General features: G+C 30.4%; 2 protein-coding genes across 5 annotated transcripts; both read right to left on the bottom strand.

Moving 5' to 3' along the window:
- Positions 1-2,338: 2,338 nt before the first annotated feature.
- Positions 2,339-3,380, bottom strand: LOC114170599 (uncharacterized). 4 transcript variants are annotated; one of them, XM_028056109.2, is made up of 3 exons: positions 3,222-3,380; positions 2,673-2,891; positions 2,339-2,563 (listed from the first exon to the last, which is right to left on the bottom strand). In XM_028056109.2, the coding sequence occupies exons 1-3, from the start codon at positions 3,276-3,278 to the stop codon at positions 2,435-2,437; spliced, it is 405 nt and encodes a 134-aa protein (XP_027911910.1). In that variant the 5' UTR covers positions 3,279-3,380; the 3' UTR covers positions 2,339-2,434. The 4 variants fall into 4 exon arrangements, with proteins under 4 accessions (XP_027911910.1, XP_027911909.1, XP_027911913.1 ...); XM_028056108.2 differs by having other exon boundaries at positions 2,339-2,575; XM_028056112.2 differs by having other exon boundaries at positions 2,339-2,588.
- A 1,274-nt stretch (positions 3,381-4,654) lies between these two features.
- On the bottom strand, positions 4,655-11,645 carry LOC114170109 (cellulose synthase A catalytic subunit 3 [UDP-forming]-like). The gene is made up of 15 exons (XM_028055597.2): positions 11,318-11,645; positions 10,603-10,786; positions 10,313-10,508; positions 9,635-9,855; positions 9,254-9,368; positions 8,953-9,130; positions 8,557-8,823; positions 8,099-8,444; positions 7,839-7,976; positions 7,487-7,612; positions 7,182-7,394; positions 6,802-7,066; positions 6,489-6,691; positions 5,978-6,328; positions 4,655-5,482 (listed from the first exon to the last, which is right to left on the bottom strand). Exons 2-15 carry the CDS (start codon positions 10,624-10,626, stop codon positions 4,898-4,900), a joined length of 3,228 nt encoding a protein of 1,075 aa, XP_027911398.1. The 5' UTR covers positions 10,627-10,786; positions 11,318-11,645; the 3' UTR covers positions 4,655-4,897.
- Positions 11,646-22,109: the final 10,464 nt, after the last annotated feature.

The raw sequence follows: 22,109 nt of genomic DNA on the forward strand, positions 1-22,109 counted from the left end.
ACATTTAGAAATTATGGGGTACAGTAAAAAAAAAAGAAAAACTCTTGTTAATCATCAATAATCAAAAAATGTCCTCAATTCAGATGGGGACGCTTCTCCATGCATTTTCAAGGCTTCTTCTGCACTCCCAAAATTTACTATTATACCCTTCATTAATATACAGGTGAAAAGTGGGTAAGTGGGTAAAACGCAATAAATTTCATTTACTCCGTGTCAACTCCTCTGCACCCCGTTCATACTATTTCTTCTCTCGTTTCTTCTCCGTCTCATTACCTCATTACTGTGCATTCATTAAAATTTGAAATATTTGTGAAACGGAATACGAATTCCGTTTCAGACAAATGTGAAACGGATTCTGTAATCCGTTTTACAAAATTTTCATTTTTTTTTGTGAAACGGATTACAGAATCCGTTTCACATTTTTCTAAAACGGAATTCGTAATCCGTTTCACGAAAAATTTTAAATATTTGTGAAACGAAATACGAATTCCATTTCATAAAAATGTGATGATTCTGTAATCCGTTTCATAAAAAAAAATTCTCTTTTTTGAAACCAAAGATGCTCTCAACCTGAATATTATATGTGACAACCAATTTTGAATAGCTAAAAACACCGTTGTTTCAGAATAATTTTGTCAACTTGTACGACTTGCATGTTGGAAGGCACCGTTTCTAATTAATTAAGAAATATCTTTTGTTTGTTGAGATTATTAATTAAAAGTTAACGGGGAGAGAATGTACACTCCTTTTCCTCCTTGTTCATATTTCCTTCATCCTCACCTACAAACAAAAAAAATCCCTTCAAAGATGATGAACCCAAACACCCAATTTTTTATCCTGAAAACCCTCTATTTTCGCATCACCAATTCCTACATCATCATCTTCTACCTCCTTGCCCAAATCACTTCCTCTCAAGTCGACCCTAAATTCACTGCATGTGCACCCAAAACCTACCCCAACAGCAACCAATCTATAAGTTTTCCCTTATACATCCAAGGAACGCAACAACCTTACTATGGGAGTCCTGGTTTTGAAATCTCGTGTGTCGCAGATGGCTCCCCTACCCTCAATCTCTCTCACACCCAATACCTCATTCGTTTCGGTGAAAAAGCAAAAAAAAACACCAAAACGGATTCCAGGTTCCGTTTCAACCTCCTCCGAGATGGATTCCAGAATCCGTTGCAGTGAAAATAAAAAAGAAACGGATTCTGTATTCCGTTTCAGCTTTCTGCGAAACGGATTTCACAATCCGTTTCGGTAAAGAAAAAAAAAGTCAAAACGGAGAAGAGCGAAAGATGGGGCCTACGGAGTTGTGCAAAAAAAAGCAAAAAGGAGAAAAGGAGCCTACAAAAGCTCTGTGGGAGAATGAGAGAAGAACAAAATATGGGAGAAGAAGGATGAAGAGTGTGTGGAGGCGGTGTGGGTGGGAGAAGAGACACGCAGTACAACACCTAGGTCAAAGATTCTTCTGGGAGTGCATGGAATCTGATTCTTAGTGCTTTATTGGGGTGCAGGATAAGGGTGTATGGTTTTAGGATGCAGATGCGGTAAAAGAGATAATAACTCTTAACTTTTACCATAAATAAATATGAAAAAAAATTGGTTTTGAAGTTACACGAGAGATTATTGGAAGTGTAGGAATGCAAGTGCAAATGGGCTATTGAATAAGCCCACAATTTGCAAGGAATTTTGCTTTTTTTTTTTAATTTCCATTTCAAACGAACGAAAACTTATTTTAATTGATATTAATGAAATTAAATAGTATTAACTTAATTTCTAAACGTAATGTTAGTTATTTTCGTTCGTATTTTATTGTCCTGTGATGAATTTTTTTTTTCTAATCTTAGAAGTTAAAAAAATGTGCTTCACATCTTCTCCTCATTCTCAAACCCTAAAAAAAAACGGAACTTTCACACTAATGAATGAATTCTACCTTTACTTTAACCTAAAGCAATTAAAAGAGACAAAAAAGAGAAATTTCCACACTCTGCTCAATCTTCCGCTGTTTGAGAAAGAGCTTTTGCAATTTTGTGGAACACGAGATATTGTAATTCGTCAAATAATAATTAAATTAATGATTAAAGAAAAAAAGTAACTTTTTTATATATATAATGATTAGTGCTAATATGTTAACGTTTTCGTAGAAAATAATTACCTTTACGATTTATCCCTTCCTTTTCTTTTACAAGTAACTTTGCTAAATTGGCATAGAAGAAGAATAACGTAGACCCTTTTGTTTGTTTTTTTCTGAAATATTTTAATTTTAAGCATAAATCTAATATAAAAAAAATTATAAATTTAGTGATGATGTAGTAAAGAATAAAATGGAAAGTGGAAATAGAAAAATAAAAACTAGTTTGACTTTGCATTTCACAAAAGGAACAATAAATGTACATTAAAATTGAAAAACATTGGCACAAATCTTTATAATATATTAATTTGTTTGTTCTTTATTGTTGTGTCTTCTTCTCACACATTTCTTCACAAGCTGTTTGAAACCTATCTTTGGGCTCTTTGGGCTTTTACTCATTGCACTCCTCTTTGTTAACCACTCTTCCTCCACCTGCAAACAAAGCTTTCACACAACACTTTAAACCCTATAATTAGGTTACAACTATAATAATCTGCTACATCTTCATCATTATTACACCCAGATCAGACGGTGGAGATACCTTCAGCAGTCGATCCTCCACCAGATTCAGCCTCTCTATCACCGTTCCTTTCGCTTCCGTCTCCATCATCACGCTCTCCATCGGACGGCACTGCTTCTCCAAGCTCCTCGGGGAGAAATCGACGGACGACACGCGTCCATCACTTCCGCTTGTTGGTGTGGATGCACACGAGCTCTTTGGTGATCGATTGCACCCTCTAATTTCCTCCAATTGCCTCAACTGAAAGTGTTTTTCTTTTCTTTTATTTTTAGAACATAAAAAAATTTTCCTTTAAAAAACCTCTTAAAAATTTTACTCCGATACAAAAATCTTACAAAAAACATAATTTATTTTTATTAAATCATGATTACTACTCTAATAATAATCTAAAATCATGTTTAAAATAGTAGAAAAAGGTAATTGATAATACAATTAAAATATGAAGAACTTAAATTACAACGATTTAAAAATATTGGTTATAGTTTTCAAAGAAAAATTGTATAACCTAATTAATTAATTAATTAAACTATATTAAGCTAAATAAGCAAAATAAATTCACTAGAAACTTACCAAATTATCCAAACGATCAATCCTTGAGAGAATTGGTTCCTGAATTGTGGAAGCCATTTTCGTGTTCTTCCCTTCAAATTTATGAATGTCTTCTTCTTCTTCAAGTTATAACCTTTTTTTTTTTTCAGTTTCAATTTTCATGGTTCTTTCATTCATATAAATAAGGAAGAAGGAAGAGTGAAAATATGCGATCATGATTCTGTGGTGCCACGCGTTCAGCTCTTACTGTGGACTGCCACCTCCTACTCGCATCTTCTGCCACGTGTAAAGATGACGTGTTACCGTTTAAGACGGTTTTCATGATCAGAATTACACTGTATCCATTGGCTTAACATCACGCACTCCAAGGACACGTGGAAGACGCGCATGTCATGCATGAAATCACAAAGGACACGTGTCCATTCACGTGAAGATGTTCCTCTGCCTCGTGATCAATGCTTCTCGAAGATCGCATATATCTATCCGTTTATCCATTCAGAGCTTAATTTGTTTTATCTATTCTAAAGAAAACATCAATATTTTATTTATTACGATTAAATATGATCTTCGAGTAAAAATTAAAATTTGTTTTTTTCTAAAATTTTAATTAATTTAATTTTTTAATTTTGTAAATATATGGATTAATATTTTTAACTAAATTTTATTAAATTTATTTAATATTTTAAATATATTTTATTGTAATATTTTAATTTATTTATATAATTTGACACATATTTATTTTAATATTAATTTAAAAACGTGATATCAAATAAATTTTATAGAAATAATTTAAAAGATTAAATTGATACATATAGAAAACTAAATTAATTTAAAATTTTGAAAAAAAAAACTAATTTTAATTTTCACTAAGTTTGAAAATCAAAATTATATTTAACCTTTTTAAAAACTATTCTTTTAAGGTTTATTATTCACTTTTTTTTATACTTTTTCGGATTCATCTATATCTTATTCACTTATTCAACTGATTTTCATTTTTTAAATTAAAATTAAAATTTTACTGAATCATATATTTATTTGGTAATATCTTGTAGCTTATTATCTTTTAAATTTAAACTAAATTTTTTATTAAACACTATTTATATTTTGATTATTGTTTGTTTTGTTTCGTATTTTTATTCAGATTTTTTTCTTTTATAATTTACCTACTTGTATTATTTTAAAAATTTTAACCTATATTTACATTTCTATTTTATGTGCTTATAATTTTGTAACTAAAACAATTAAATATTTTCTGATAATTTTATGAATTATTCATTATTTTCAAATATCTTTAATAACTCATTTTATTGTTTATAAATCAAATTAACTGAAATTAAACAATTACAATAACAAAAATATTTTAACAATAAGTACACTGTTACATTATGTCTGTATTTACATTAGTATATATATTATACGAATTATCAGAATTATTAGAATAGCCAAGTAGTGAGTTTCTGATCACAAAAACACTGATTTGAGAAAGATGTGTATACAGACAAAACTGGAAGGCACGTTTGAGAAACAAAACAATGCCACAAAGTTGAAGATCTAATACTATGCTGTTTTCTTATGTATCTTCTTCTATGAACTGCACATAACATAAAAGACAGAACAAACATAAATGGTTACTACAAACAATAGCTATAATTACAAAACCCAGAACACAACACAGAGGCATACTTGTCTTTTTTGGTCTAGCAGTTAATACCACACTCTTCAACATCAGGGCCAGTGACCCTTGTGGTGAAAGGATCAATTCTGACCCACAACAGAGAGAAAATGGATGCAAGAAGAATGGACCACACCACCACAATGGTTGGTGTTCTGTTCTGGCGCCCCATGAGACCTTTGAGGAAAGGGTAGAGATGGATGATGACCCAGAATGCAAAGAAAAGCTTCCCAAAGAGGGGTCCCCAAGATTGGTACCCACTGTTGATGGCGTAGGAGATACCAGCAACAACTCCTACCATGTTTATTATGAGAAGGGTTGTGGGAGGGATCAGAAGGGTGGTCCATTTGAACAAGTAGAGCTCAGCAAAATCTCCATCTTCATCTGAGGCCTTGGAGGTCACAGTGAAGTTGGTGTCAATTCCGGCAAGCACTTTCAGAAGGCCCTGGAAGACAGCGAAGAGATGCGCCGACACGCCGCCGATCACCCAGAACTGTTCGTTCCTCCACCACTCGTCGATTCCTACGCCGCTCCACCGCATCTCCAGGATTCCGGTGGCAAAGATGGAAAGAAAGAGAGAGATGAACCATATGCTTGCAAGGTTACTGATCTGCAAGCACAGCAATAAGTTGAGTTAGAGTATTACAATGGTGCATGATGGTGTGCTTTGCCAAATGCATTTTGAGTCCAAACTTTCTACTGAGTTTTTTAGTTGTCCTCTATTGACTATCAACAATACATTGATGTTGGTATTTAAGAATCTTTCTAACATATCGGTGTATTTTGAAAGTTCAACAGAGGTACAGAAAAACCTAGCAGAGAATTCAAATCCAAAAACATGCATGTTCCATTTCAGATGAAGTAACCAAAACAATGATAAATCATCAAGAGTCAAATGTGAAACCATCTATGGATGTTCTTCATCATTAATTTGGCTAATCATTCTCAAAGTCCTAAATGGAAGTGTGTCAACACATCCTAAATTGTCTTGTCATTCTTCCATGAACCACAAAACATCATTATTTTTGTGTACAACATCATGGTTTATTCATCACACACGACAAATGATTTGTTCAATTCTAAGTTGTATGAAGAAATTACAAACCTGAGGAATGATGAACTTGTTGGTGAGGAGACAGACAGCAGGCAAGATACAATAAATGAGAAGGGGAATGGCTGTGACTGGATAGATTGTGGTGTTCACATAAGCAAACCTTTCAAGCCACTTTAGCCTTCCACCATAACCATACCAGATGGGACAATGTCTGCTGAAGAGAATTTCCACAGAACCTAAAGCCCATCGAAGCACTTGGTTTAGACGGTCGGAAAGATTGATGGGAGCCGAACCTTTAAACGCCGGCCGCTTAGGCATGCAGTAGATTGACCGCCAACCACGGGCATGCATCTTGAATCCGGTGAGAATATCTTCTGTGACAGAACCATAGATCCATCCTATCTGTGGAACAGAACACAAACAGTGAATGATCTTTCAAGATAACTATATGTTTAACCCTAGTTTATAGTTCATTTGTTAGAAATAGTGTGCTAAGTTGATAAGATCAGAGTGCAACTTAGGAACAAAAGAAAGTTGAAAATCAGAGAACATTGAGACCAACCTCCGATCCCCATTCTGATTTATCCTCATAACCACAGCTGATAACATGAATAGCCTCCTTAAGCAGAGTTTCTGGAGTAGCAGACTGAGGAACACCACCATTCTCCATAAGAGTGGAGGCTACAAAAACTGCAGACTGACCAAACCTTTTCTCAAGGCTCATTTGTGACATAAGTAGTGATTTCTCATCATCAAATCCAGTACCTGAAAACATGAGTCAGAAGTAAAGGTCTGATTAATAGGAAGAGTTGTTTTAAAAGAGTATGAAAATTGCACACATTTCATGAAGTAAATGCAACTTCAAGAGTTTCTACCTTCTACTCCTTCTTCTATATCCTCTAGACTGAAAATAGGTACAGTTGGGTCAACATTCTTGCTAGATTTTTTCTTGTCTGATCCTTTCTTACTAGATTTTGAACTCTTCTTCCGATTTCCACCACAAAGTGATGATAACAACCCAGGCTTTTTATGCTTGGGTTTAAGAGGAGGTTCATAACCATACAAAGCTGTCCTATTGAAGACACATCCAGTACCAACATAAACAGGACCCTGAATGCCATCCAAGCCTCTCAGGTTTATCTGTTCGGGAACAAAAAAGTATAACAAAGAGATTAAATCTCATATAGTCCACGAGAATAAAAAAAAAGTAGCAGAAATCAACACAAATCAGATGAACATGGCATGAGGTACTTACATCAAAGAACACTGTATTACGATTGGCATAACGATCGTTTCTATCAATACCATCAAACCTCTGTGGAAACTGGACATAGCATACATGTTTACCGAGGTTGGGATCCATCATAAAGCACATAGCTTCCCTCAAGGCCTTGCTGTTGTTTATGTAGTGATCACAATCAAGATTCAATAAGAAAGGTCCATTGGTAAGAACTGCAGATACTCTTACCTGCAAGTTATACAAATCACCACCAGTGAGATGACTATTTATATATGTAGAAAAGTTATCTTTCACATTTTATACTGTAAAATGGTGCTCACAAGTGCATTCATGGCACCAGCTTTCTTGTGATGCTGGAAACCTGGGCGCTTTTCACGAGACACATAGACTAAACGGGGAAGTTCATTGCCCTCAGTGTCAAGTCCTCCACTTTGGCCCAAGAAAACCTGCAGATATAAAATGTGATATTATCTTGGTGAATGACATTCTAGCAATTATGCAACACTGCAACCAAGACTTAACAACATCTTCACAGCGTAAGACTTGCTCAAATGTAATTAGTAATAGAAATTTAGAAAATTACGTGTGTATTAAGTAAAACATCGATAAATGACTCCAACGATTATAGATGAACAGCTTCTAAAATGTCATCATCAAAAGTATTCAACCAACCTGGATCATTCCTGGATGGTCTCTGGTGTTATTTCCAGGCCATGGTGTACCATCTTGCATCACCCATCCTTCTTCGGGAATTTTCTGTGCCTTTGCAACAAGTCCATTGATACGAACTTTAAATTCCTCATATTCTCTCTGTGAAACATAAATGAAAGGTAAAATTAAAAGATACCAATGTGAAATACAAAACTCATGCAAATAGCCCAAATGCATATCAAACAGCAGAGTAATGCACTTGTATGTCAATATCTTCTTACCTTCATTGCTCTACGATCCTTGACAAATGATGGATGAACCTTATCTTTCAAGTAGTCAATCTTCTGTGCAAAGTACCACTCGGGTGCACGGGGTTCGATGCTATACTTCTTGGAAAAGGGAACCCATTTCCTCGCGAATTCGGATGTCTCGGCAAGGGCTTCAAATGTCAACATAGCAGCACCATCATCAGACACATAGCAGGAGACCTTATCCACAGGGTAGTCAACAGCCAGAATAGAAAGCACAGTATTGGCAGTCACAAGAGGAGGTTCTTTTAATGGATCAACAGTACTGACAAAAATGTCAACAGCAGCTAGTTGTGAAGGCTCTCCTTCCCTATCATACCTGCAACTCATAATATGAATTTGGTATTAAGAGAATAGAGGTTGAACAAGAAAAACAGCATGCCGTATCCCACAATTTCTGGTTCAGAAGCACGGTCAAGTTCAAGAGTTACCTCAATGCAAGCCTATCAAGATATGTTTCACGGTTGACAGGAAGCCACTTGGGGAATTGATCCAATATCCAAGATATGGCAAACCAAATCTCACATATAACTGATACCAACCACAATGGATATGCATTCGGCACCGGATTCGTTATCCGATAATGCAAGAAAATGCAAAGGATAACCAGCCGCAGCATAATGACCATACGATACGGATTTATCCTAGACGAAGGGATTGAAACCTTCCTAGAAAGAGGCTGTCGAGCTTCATCGTTCCTGCATTTGAAGAAGACTACACTCACACATGATACTTATAAAAAAAAATACTTCATACATAGTATTTCACAACAGTGTTAATTATCAAACAGTAATGACTGCTACAAAATAGATATCTTAATTACTCACAACAAGGAATCATCCACAAGCACATCAGTAGTAGCATCAATATCTCCAGCTCCTCTCTCAGAAGCAGCTTGGCCGGTGCTCATCGGAACTACATTCTTCTCTTGCTTCATCTTCCAGCCATCAACTCTTTCCTTCCATGCAACATTACCCAAACCTGGATCCCCGGCCCGGACATTAGCTGCACAAGAATACATTCAAGTACCTCAAATGACAATCAGTTTGCTAGATAAAGAAAAGTAGCAATCTAATTTGATAAATCATAGATGAGAATGTGCATAGTGAGAAGGGGTGAGAAAGATACGAGATTGATTAATATCAGATGAATATGGAATATTATGGACACGTTTTCCTCCACCAACTGCAGGAGATGCCATTGAGAGCCTCTCAGGTGAGGCTGCAGACAACTCTCCAGATACCTGCAATCAAAGATACACCAATTTTCATTCTGACTCCTGAAATTGAAGAATTTGAATTCTCTGCTGGTTTTTCTATATTGTTGTGCCTTCAAAATACATTGATGAACACCAATCTTGATGTTTTAAAATATATTTGAAAGGAAAAATTAAGGCATCAATATAGGTGTATTTTGTAGACAGCACCAAAAGATCCAGTAGAGAATCTGAACTCGAAATTGAAAGTAGAAGGTCGAGAAAACTAAAATGTCAAAAGCTAAGTGAAAGACCTCTTGTCCACTGGTCAACAGAGGAATATGGTTGTGAGAAACTTCCTTATCATAACTTGGAGCACCAACCTCCTCTCCCCGTGCATAAGTCAATTGCCAGCTTAACATGCGCTCTGAAATCTTCTGCTTTTGGTTTTGAGTGTCTGAATCGTAATTAAAGTCACTGGCACCATCAGTGGCAGCACCATCCTCTTCCGTGTCTCCAAGAATTGCAGGACTTCCTGGAATCATTCAAACAAGTAGTATGATCAATACAAACAACCAGAAAATATAAGTTCTTTAAATATGGCCGAAGATTAAAGATCAAAACAGAAGGTGTAAAAGTATAAAAAGAACAAGTAGTGTGCAAGAATAATACATACCTTGCAACTACAAAATCAAAGGGAAGGGAAAACAAAGTTCTCTATCTAGACATCACACACAAAGATAATCAAAGCCAATTACTGAGTATTCACAACATATGGAAAAGTTAACAACGTAACATGTAAAATCCTATAAACTATCTATTCACTCAGCAGATTTGGCTTGATGAAAATGGAAATACCCTCCTAGAGTTTACTATGGTTACATGCTTAGTCTACTCCAATTTAGCCGGTTTGTAACAGCTATAAAAGGTCTAATTCAGAAGTTGATTGAATAAATGTTCTTGAAGCAAAAGGGTCAACTAGCTTCATTTACCTTTGTGCCTCTTGTACCGGGTTTTGCACTGGGGACAAGACTGATTCCCATCCTTCCTTTCATACTCATAGCAAGGTCTGCATACAGGGAAAGCACAAACATCGCACGCAATGAATGGTTCACCATCCACATTCTTCCCAACACCATCACCACATATCTGACACACTTGGGCACTCAATGCTGTCACTGGCTTTGCCTGAACAATTGAAATGTCATAAAAAAAACATCATCAACAGAATCACAAAATATTGGAGGAAATCAAACAGAAAACTTCGTATATATATACTCACCCCAGCTTCGCCTTCAGACTCCATAGTTCCCTCTATACAACACTTCTCAAATGAAAATAAGGGACCAAAGGGTAGTATTTCAAGCCACACTCATCAATTCAACACTTTCAGATACCTGAGAAGATCGATTTGGAAGATTCACCTCTTCTGAAACAGCTCCCTTTGTTTTCTTAAGAAATTAAGCCTATAATCACAAAAATAAATTCTAGTTTTTAACAAGCATTCTCAACGGATGAAAGTTGATAAAAAAAGCTATAGAACTTCTTCTATCACAAATTGAAGTCATAATCACAAAAACAAAACTTAGTTTATGGAACGCGTTCTCAACAGTTGGCAAAACGAAAATAAAACACTTTTTGTCACAAATTGATATTATAATCACCAAACAAAATCTAGTTTTTATCAAGCATTCTGAGCAGTTTGCAAATAGGAGACAAAAGAACCTGTAACATCAAATTTTGTTTGGTGGATGAGAAAAGGCTGGGTGCAAGATGAAAAAAAAAACGGAAGGGTCAGATTCTAAACAATGAAATCTCTTTATGTACATGGCTGAGAAAACAAAGCACTTTCCTCATCACAGACAACGAAAAAGAACAAAAAAAAAAGTCATTTTTCCTTAAGATTCTCGCATGATCAACAGTGAACAACAGATATCCATATCCATTGCAGAAACAAACACCAAGTACTATAAACCACACATCCACACCAAACTCACCTAAAAAAACAATCTTTTGCACCACTTCCACTGAAAACAAACGGATCAAAGAGAATCTGAAAACCCCAGATGAATTTTCAGGCAATGAAGCCAAATCACACCAAATCTCCCAACTTTGTAGCTTCCCAGAGACAAAAGCAAACACCCCAGTTGAGCAAATCCCAACAAAATGATAAAAAGAGAGAAACCAGATCGAGAATTAAGTGGGAGCACAGAAAAAGGTGATGAAAACAATGGATAACTCCCTCTCCCTTTCTCTCTCCCAAGCGTTTGGTTTTGTCAATTGAGTGACAGTGTCTCTATGTATGAATGAATATGTGTATAGCTGTAAATGAATAGAGAGAAAAGGAAAGGCTTAAACAGAGGAAAAAGACAACCACACTACAACTAGTATAGTACCACCGACACCTGGATCCTCAAATCATAGACACACAAACATTTATCCCAACATCAACATTCCACAAAAATCTTAATATTTGTAATTATGTACTTTCATCAAATAAAATATAACAGATCGTGGACGAGTGCAATAAAATAAATAGTTTCTTCTTTGATAGAAATAAAAATTATCATTAGAGTATAATGAGATGAACAGTAACAATTATTATATATTAATGTGATAAAGGAACCTTTCAATGGTTTTTTTTTTAAAGCCTAGTTCTTCTGAGTACATATGGAAAACTGACACAGAAGGTTTTTTTTGTCAGAAAATGTTCTTTCTAATGTTAACAAAGGTGTCCAAGGAAATAGAAAAGGAAAATGTGTTGGCGTGTTTATTCTTATTTGGTTAGAAATTAAAAAATATAATTTTTTATGTTAATAAAATTATTGTGTATAATAAATTTAATAATTTTCCAAAAGCATATTAAACCTTAAACTAAATTAAAAGTTCGTTTTCCTTGAATTCTTTATTACTCTCACCGTTTGGTATGTCTTTTTCTCTTTTTTTTTCATTTTAATAATATTTTATATGATGAGAAATGATATATAGATGTAAAAATTTATATTAACTTGAACTTATTATTTGAAATTCTCACCTACTAGCTTAGTTTTTTTTTTTTTTCTAAATGTGAAGAATTAAATCAGGGAAAGAAAAAACTTATCCATGTGAAATTGTAAATTTCTGACATAAGAAGTATACTAAGGTTTTTGACTATGTTAACGTTATGGTTACGTTGTAGGAAGAAATATACCTTGGTATTTGACTATGTTGCGTTACGTTTACGTGAGACTAAGAAATTTTGTCAGTAAAGATTAAAACTTTATCTTAAAAGATTTTTATTTTAATTAAGGGAAGCTAAAATGGATGAGGTCTAAAAGATAAGGTGAGATGAGTTAATGTGTTGGTTTTCTTATAAAAAAATAAAAAATAAAAAGTAAAATTTTATTTTATTTATATTATTTAAACAATATAAAAATATAATCATATTATACTTAAATAATTAATGCTTATAAAGTAATTTTTAATTAAATATCAGTTATAATAAATTTATTTTAATGATAAGTTTAATATAATTTTAATTTATTTAATTAAATATATTAGTTAATTAATTAAATAAGTTAAGAAAACATTTACATAGTTGCATGTATTCTTAAAATAAAAATAAAAAATTAACACGCAGATGAAGATGGAAAATGAATTTGTTTCCGCAAATATTGTCAAATTGTTCCAAAAAAAATTCATAAAAAATACTAAAACACTCATTTATTGTCTTGTTTGAATATGTATCTTCATTCTCATATCATTTTTATCTCAAATTACTAAAATATTCATAAAATATTCATAGTTTATTAGTTAGGTAACTTATAACAAACTTAAATTGATTGTGTTTGTAACTTTCTTTTTCTTTTGCCATACAACTTTTATTTTTTTATTTTTCCAATTGTAAGTTATTCAAGATTTACAAAATTTACTTAGACAGTTAAAATATTTTTTCTCTTATCACAATTTTTTATTGTACATTTTTTCAATATAGTTTCATTCAAATGGTGTATTACACAAATCTCAATCTTACTTGATCAGGAAAAAAAATAGCATACATTTGATTATTTTTACTCATTTTTTATATTTTTACTTATTATTTGTTGTCCAATGAGAGTATTTTATTCAAGGAATAATAATATGAGTTGGTTTACGCCATTTTGTCATCATGTCCCCTATTTGCTTTGTTTAATGGACTAAGTTTACTAGTGCAAGTTTAGTATTTCATGTCACAGAGTTTACAACAAATTCAAAGAAAAATGATTAAAAAAATAAGAAATAATATTTTTGTAAATAATTGAAACTTATTTATGTCAGACTATTGAGAGTCCGACATAAAATAGTTTCAACATTTACTTCGAACTAACATATTATTTAATGTAAATATTGAGTTTTACGTTGGACTCCTAACAATTTGACATAAAACAATTTAAAATTAGAGCTCACAACTCCTTCCTCTTGATTTTTCCCCAATTTCCTTCTCGTTTATTTTTCTAGGACAACAACAAAAACGACGATAGTGTTATTGCATGGTGTTTGCGAATGTTTTGGAGACCATTTTTGTCGCATGAATTGGTAGTTGTGGGTGTCTCATGATGGTAGACACTTTTCTCTGAATGCATTGAAGTTTTTGTGAGTCTAAGTGAAATGTAATATTTTTTCGAGTTCCTATTCTCAATGATGCATGTTAAGTATTTGTCTAACGTAAATTTACATCACCTACATCAATGTAGTGTCAGAGTGTTACCTAACGTAAAAAATCGTAAATATTCAATGTAAAAATTTATTTTGTGATAATGGTTGGCCCATGTAATATAATTACAGTAATATCTATTGTTTCTTATGAATGACACACAACATTTTTTTTTAAAGATAAAAATTATAATATAATTATTTATTTAACTTTAATAAAATTATTTAAGTGGGCTCAAAGAATAAAAAAATATTTTTAATGTTGGACACATAAAGAGAGGAAACAAATTAGAAGTGTGTTTTGCTTCATAAAATTAGGAAAAATCATAAAATTAGGAGAAACATGTGTTAGATAATTGCTCTTGGATTAGTAATTTTTACATATTAGAGTGTGACATATCATCATTTAAGGGAAGATGAGAAATGAAGAAGATATAATGTATTGATGTTTACAACAATGGGATGCGTTGAGAAATAAAAAGGAATGACAAATGAGTTCGTCTTTATAAATATTATTTGAACTAGTTTTAATTTTGATAAGATATTTTCACTTTAACTTTGTACGGATATGAGTTATACACAACTTTTAAATTAGGTATGGAGATAAAGATGAATATCTATATATTTGTCTCTTCCATATCTAATATCTGTCTTTATACTCGTATCAATCTCATTTTAAATTACTAAAACATTTTTAGTTTATTAGATAACGTCACAAACTTACATCAACGTTTTTACATTCCTTAGTTTCATAACTTATGGATAATATAGACATTTTATTATTTTTACCACTACTTGACATTTATCCATTTATTATTTAGTACTCTTATTCAATATTTATACAATTATAATTTTTTCTTGATATTTGTCATTACAGAGAAAATATGTATCATTTTGTCATTGAATTTTTTATAATAACATGTTTTCTTTTATGTGTTTTTCATTTTTTTTTGTCAAAAAATAATATTTAGGTAATATTTTGAATAATAATGGAAAAGTGTGAGCGTGAGCATGAATATGTACGGATAGAAATAATCAAGATAAACAATTCATACAAAAACTTAAACAATTCATACAAAAACTCATACACATTGAGTATAAGAATAAGGATAAGGATGATTTTTTACTTTTAGCTGAAGACGAGATTTTCAAATTTATTCAATAACATAACTTGACCTTAGATGGGTGCTTGCATTACCCTTGATGAGTGGTGTAGGAATAGTTAAAATGGTATCATGCCTTGGGTAATAATTATAATCATGACATTCACCTTAATAATGATGTTATAGCTTCACTATTGTTTAGTAACATATAAATGAATTCAAATAGTGAGAATCTAAAGAAGACTTACATCGTTTAGCGTTTAGGATGTACATTTAGTTTTGCAGTAATGTTGTGTCATCCAATATTAGAAACACAAACCATATAAAGTCTAAGTTTATGATATATTAGTTGTTAACTTTTGGTGAAACTTGTTTACCATAATGCATAATTTTCTATCTCTATGACACCTTATATTTAGTCATGACATATGTGACTACATGCGAGTCTATCTATGCTCACATGCACGATGACATCTTTTATGATGCAATGAAGATGTAGGTAAACTAATTTTTATTTGCATTAACTCACCCTTGTATATTTTACATATCCATTATTCTTATGGTCCTGACTTGATATAAAAATAATTCTTTAGTAATAAAGTAAATTGATGTCTAAATAATAAATTTAACTTTATTATATAAAGAGGATTTCCTCTTTTGTGTCCACATTTCATAATATCAGTTTTACCCTTAATTATTTTTTATATGAAGAGGATTCCCTCTTTTGTGTTCACATTTCATAATACTAGTTTTACCCTTAATTATTTTAAAAATTAATTATTTTATAAATAATTTATTTTTAACTGTTATTCTAAAAACGTCTTTTGTCTTAAATCATTATTTTAAAAACCTTTTTCGTACATATCTTATTTTTCTAATTTAACATTTAACAACTATTTTAAAAATTAATTATATATTTGTTATGGATTTCAATTTAAATTTCTTGAAAATTAAAAAATGCAATCACATATCACATATGTGACAGTACTATGTGTTACCTGATATATATATATATATATATATATATATATATATATATATATATATATATATATATATATATATATATATATATATATATATATATATATATATATATATATATATATATATATATATATATATATATAACATATATATTGTATTTATAATATATAAATTAATAAAGAAGATTTTTTTTTTATACATTTTTATCATTCTACCTTTCAAGTGACTATTTTACAAACAAAAATAATTGTTTACAAAATAAATAAGAAGTTATTTACAATAAAATTATAAAAGTGATTTATATTTAATTTTATAACTATTTGTTTTATAAAAAATAATATAATAATATTATTTATTAAATTATTTATGTTATGAAATAAAGTGAATAACATAGAGAATGACGACAGATAATAGAGAAGAGAAAAAACAAGAGAGAAGAGAGAATAGAGAATGAGAGAATAGGGAGCAACTCATCTGTCTATTATTATTGATAGGAAGATTCCTATTTATAGATACAATATGTAATCCATAAAGAAAACAAATCAACTTAGTTAATACAAATATTTACCATAAAGAGTAATGAATCATATGAGTAAATGTATCAAATCAATGGACAATCATTAATTCATAACACTCCCCCTTGAGTGTCCATTGATAAAGAATGTGCCTCGTTAAAACCTTACTAGGAAAAACCCATTGGGATAAAAAACCTAGTGAAGGAAAAAGAGTACAACATTCTGTATTCTTTAATACAATATTGTTCATCACATATTCTATTTCTCCCCCTCATGTAAATTTACATCATTAAGGTGACAGAGTCCGAATTTGTGAGTCATTTGCTCAAAAGTTTTTCTTGGCAAAAACTTTACAAATAGACTTGTCATATTTTCACATGAATGAATTTTTGGATATCTATATCATCCTTTCAATTGAACAATACATTATTGTCTTCATATATGGTTGTTGATTCCATCTTTCTCGGGGATAGTCACAAGTTTCTTGCACATGTTGAATTATAAACCTTAACCAAGCATATTCACAACTTTCCTCGTAATTTTGTATGATTAGACGATGTTGCTACTATGGTCTGTTTCATATACCTTCATGAAACCATTGTGCTACCACATGTGAACAAACATCTTGTTTGTGATCAACCATTGTGACATTGTAAGAATATGTAAAATAACATGCATATCCATAACCCATTGGTCTGAATCTGAATCATTTGGATGGAATAAGTTCATATTCGTAGTACCCTTAAAGTAACGAATTATATGTTTTACTCCAAACCATTCTCTTCTTGTAGTTGAAGAACTATATCTTGCTTAACAAATTTATAGCAAATGCAATATTAGATCGAGTATAATTCGCAAGATACATTAGTGTTTCTATGACACTAAGATATGGTGCTTCTAGACCAAGAAGATCTTCATCATTTTCTTGAGGTCTAAGAAGAGTCTTTATCAACATCTAACGACCTCACAACTATTGGAGTGCATAATGGACATGACTTGTCCATTTAGAACATTTTAAGCACCTTAATCATATAAGCCTCTTGATGTATAAAAATACTTTTATTTAAATACTCAATTTCTAATTTCAAACAAGACTTTGCCCTTCAAAGATCATTCATCTCAAATTCTTTCAATTGCCTTGTGAGCTCATTAGTAGTTTCAACGATGTTTATGTCATTTACATAAACAATAATTATGAAAAATTGATTTTCTAATATTTTCATATAAATACAAGGACAAAAAGGATCATTTCCATATCCTTATTTTAATAAGAACTCAATAAGATGGTTATACCACACACATCCTTGCTTTAATCAATAAAAAAGCATGTTCAATTTTATTGAATAACCCTTTTTAGAATTTGTCTTGTTGGGCAAATAAAATCCTTCAGGGATTTTCATATAAATATGATTCTCAAAAGAACCGTACGAATAGGTTGTAACATCATCCATTAGATGTAAATGCAAACCTTGTTGTGCAACTAGGATAATCGAATATTGCAATGTTGTTGCATCCAATACTAGTGAACATGTTTTTTCACTAATCAATACAAGGTTTTGTGAATAACCTTGAGCAACCAATTATGCTTTGTATCTAACAATTTCATCATTTTTAATTTGATTTTTGCGCAAAAATCCATATGTACCCAATGGGTTTCACAACTTCAGAAGTGCGAACTATACGTCCAAAAACCTTTCGTTTAGCAAACAAATATAATTATGCTTCTTTGCATATTTTCATTTTGGCCAATCTTTTCTTTGCCGATAATCTTCAATGATCATTGCTTATTGATCCTCATTGTCATTCATAACATTCATCGCTATGTTATAAGTAAAAGTTTCGTCAATGTTAACTTTATTTTGGTTCCATATTATATGATTCATGACATAATTTATTGAGATCTCATCATTTTCAACCATTTCAGGTACCTGAGGTTCTTCTTGAACCGAACCATTAATTATGTCAAATGAATCTTTTGGGATTTCAACCTTTTCGATTAGGTTATTTTGCATATTAGCCCCCTTTCTCATTCAAGAGTTTTTATCTTTGGAACCAATAGGTCTACCACGCTTCAAACGTGTTCACATGAGTTTTTCAACCTTTTTTTTTTTGCATCATAATAAATGATCATGTCAAACAAGGCAATCATTTTGATTTGTAAACTTCTGGTTTACCATGACATGCATTTAAATTGTACTAATAAACTTATAGTACAAACTATAAGAGAATGTTGATAATTTCTCCAATACACTTTCTTTTTCAACTCAATCATAGAGATATAAAGATATTTCATATCTTTTTAATTGTTTGTCTCAATATAATATCCATTCAGACAAATATCATTGAAACTTAATAAGTTTCTATTCAACTTCTTGGTAGAAGTATAGTAGCTCTTTTAGAGTCTTCAAATATATTTGTAGTACTATAAATAATACTAACATCGATGTCTCACATTATCAAACAAGAGAAAAATTTATTACTCTTGAGAATTGTATAAGTTGTTGTACTATCAATAAGACGCATATCTTTTGGTACTAGTGCAAAACATTCGTTTTTCATATAAACGTAAATATCAATATGAGATTTTTTTTTTCAACACTCTCATAATCAATTAGGTGATCAATGCTTTCATTTGCTTTAGCAAAGAAAATAACAATATTAAGATGAGTAGCATCCATATGGCCATAATCAGAATCACCATCTTCATAAGCAAAATGCCTTTGTATGTTCTTCTCATTATTTGTAAGATGCTCTGGTGTACAATAATATATACCTTCATCTTTTTGTCAATATTTTCACATTTTCCTTTTCTTTTTTTCACATTATCGTGCCACTTCTGGTGACAAAATGTGTCTTTGAAATTTTCTTTATAATCATGTCCAAAATCAAGATCATGATCGATCATGAAAATATAAATAAAATGTTGCTGCATTCACTTCTGGAAATGGAGCAAAACCAATTTGGACAGGTTTCATGATTTTTTATCAAAAGCTCATTGCTTTGTTCAGCCATACAAAGGCATGAAAGAAATTCATAATATTGATTGCTTCATTCACTTCTGGGAATGGAGCATATTAGGCGGATCTTATGATTTTTCATCAAAAGCTTTATTGCTTTGTCCAGCCAGCCATACATAGGTATGAAATAAATTCACAATATTTGTGAAATCTCTTTTCACAATATTTTTGTCATGTTGCTTAGATGCTTTATTTCTTTATTTAATGGTATCCCAATATCCATTGCATCTAAATATATTTCAACAGTTAAAATCTAATATAAGGAATTCTTCTTATCAAGGGTCACAAATCCAAATTTTGCAACATTTCGTGTGTTTAGAACTAGCACATAAAATAATTATATTAATAATAATAATAATAATAATCACCGTCAAAATAAAAATAAAAATAATAAGACGAAGATGAAAATTGATAAAGTTAAATAATTCTTAATGCAAGAGGAAGAATATAAGGTGAAATTATAATTTGAGAAAGGATTAGAAAGAGCCTGGATTAAGACACGCATAACACTGTCATTATAGAGAAAAAGCTTTCACTAGTCCTCAATTGGTTGGAGCATCGTGCTGATAACGTGTTATGAAATAAAGTGAATAACATAGAGAATGACGACAGATAATAGAGAAGAGAAAAAACAAGAGAGAAGAGAGAATAGAGAATGAGAGAATAGGGAGCAACTCATCTGTCTATTATTATTGATAGGAAGATTCCTATTTATAGATACAATATGTAATCCATAAAGAAAACAAATCAACTTAGTTAATACAAATATTTACCATAAAGAGTAATGAATCATATGAGTAAATGTATCAAATCAATGGACAATCATTAATTCATAACAATTTATACTTTTATAAGAATACTTTTTTAATTTTTGTTATTATAAAAAATAAATAGGCATTTTGTCTTCAACAGGACATTTATAAACAATTATATATTTCTTTCATCACTAATACGATAATAGTTATTCATCTTAGCCACCTTGAAAAGATCAAATATCATAAAAAAATATTTAAAAGAATATAGTGTTTATAAATACAAATGAATAGATTTAGATCGGTAAAAACAGATGAATTATTTTTAAAAGTATATCAAAATTTAATTTAGATCATATAGTTAAATGTTATCATTTGATAATTGTAAACAAATATTTTCAACTTTCACCAGCTTGCATGTTCTATCTATTATGATTATCTTTTTGCTATGCATATTTGGACTTGTGTGTGGGTGTGACCCAACTTACCTTTAGCTTTTCTTCTCCACTTCTATAAATTTCTCTTTACACCCATATACAAGAAACTTCTGTTTTAACATGGTACAATTCCGATTTTTTTTTTTTTTAGAAAGAAAAACTATTTTGGAATTATGCAATTCATAAATAAAATGTGAATTCTAAATTATCTAATTTAAAAGACAAAAATAATATATAAATTGTACAATTTACAAAATATACACATTTTTTTGTTTTAAAAAACCTTTCAAATTGTATAATTTAATCTATTTTTTTCTTAATGTTATTCAACTTATTATAGTTATATTTTTTTTCCAAATTATATAGTTAAAAAAAAGAAATCGATTTTTTTTTATATATTACTGTGCAGGAGGGATTTATGGAGATATAAGAAAGTGTTTTTTTCTTTCTGAAGTTTTCATTCAAGTGTGTTTTCTCTTAAAAAAGTTGTATGTTTATGTTAATTTCTTTTGTATTCTTCTGAGAAAATTTCGTGGTGTCATGAAAGAAATTATTACCTATATCAATATATAAAGATAATTTTTTCTATTCTGTTCATATTTTAAAATATTAATTTTATTTTTAAAAAAATATTAATTTAATTTTTGAAAATTAATCATTATTTTATGAATTTTTCTATAAAATTATCTATTTTTATTATTTTCTTCTTTTTTATTCATTGATATTTATTCTCTCATTTTTTTATATATTTCATTTTATTTTTAATAAATAATTTATTTTATATATTAACTTAATAATATTATATTATATTTTAAAATCATTTTTATATATTGTTATAAATATATACTAGCATAAATACAGGTGCTATCACGTCTATGTGTATGAATTTTTTAAATATGTATAATATTATATTAGTAGGTGATAATATTGTAATGTTATTAAGTTAATATATAAATTAAAATTATATTTATTAAAAATAAAGTGAAATATATTAAAACAGATGAAAGAATAACTATTGATAAATAAAGAAGAAGAGAATAAGTAGAGATAGCCGATTTTATAAAAAGCTTGTAAAAATAATGATATAAAAATTTAAGAAATTATTATATTTAAAGGGTAAAATTGATATTTTGAAATGTGGATACAAAAAGAAGAATTCCCTTTATATATTGTTATATATATATATATATAATTATATATATATAGATATATATTTTTTTATATTTAAAATTTAACAATTATTTTAAAAATAATTATATATTTTTTATTAATGTTACCTTAAATTTCTATTAAATTTGTATGAAAGG

Source organism: Vigna unguiculata, chromosome 11 (genome assembly GCF_037176805.1).
Source record: "Vigna unguiculata cultivar grain cowpea cultivar isolate G323 ecotype 2 chromosome 11, ASM3717680v1, whole genome shotgun sequence".
Classification (NCBI taxonomy): Eukaryota; Viridiplantae; Streptophyta; class Magnoliopsida; order Fabales; family Fabaceae; genus Vigna; species Vigna unguiculata.

What these genes read in the sequence shown, in the direction of transcription:
- LOC114170109 (XM_028055597.2), bottom strand. Translation starts at nt 10,626, where the DNA reads ATGGAGTCTGAAGGCGAAGCTGGG. An exon ending in CTTGTGGATGATTCCTTGTT is followed by an intron (nt 8,824 to 8,952) that starts GTGAGTAATTAA and finishes CTTCAAATGCAG; the next exon opens with GAACGATGAAGCTCGACAGC. An exon ending in TATAGAAGAAGGAGTAGAAG is followed by an intron (nt 6,692 to 6,801) that starts GTAGAAACTCTT and finishes TCATGTTTTCAG; the next exon opens with GTACTGGATTTGATGATGAG.
- LOC114170599 (XM_028056108.2), bottom strand. Translation starts at nt 3,278, where the DNA reads ATGGCTTCCACAATTCAGGAACCAATTCTCTCAAGGATTGATCGTTTG. An exon ending in TTGATCGTTTGGATAATTTG is followed by an intron (nt 2,892 to 3,221) that starts GTAAGTTTCTAG and finishes AAACACTTTCAG; the next exon opens with TTGAGGCAATTGGAGGAAAT. An exon ending in TGGAGGATCGACTGCTGAAG is followed by an intron (nt 2,576 to 2,672) that starts GTATCTCCACCG and finishes GTTGTGTGAAAG; the next exon opens with CTTTGTTTGCAGGTGGAGGA.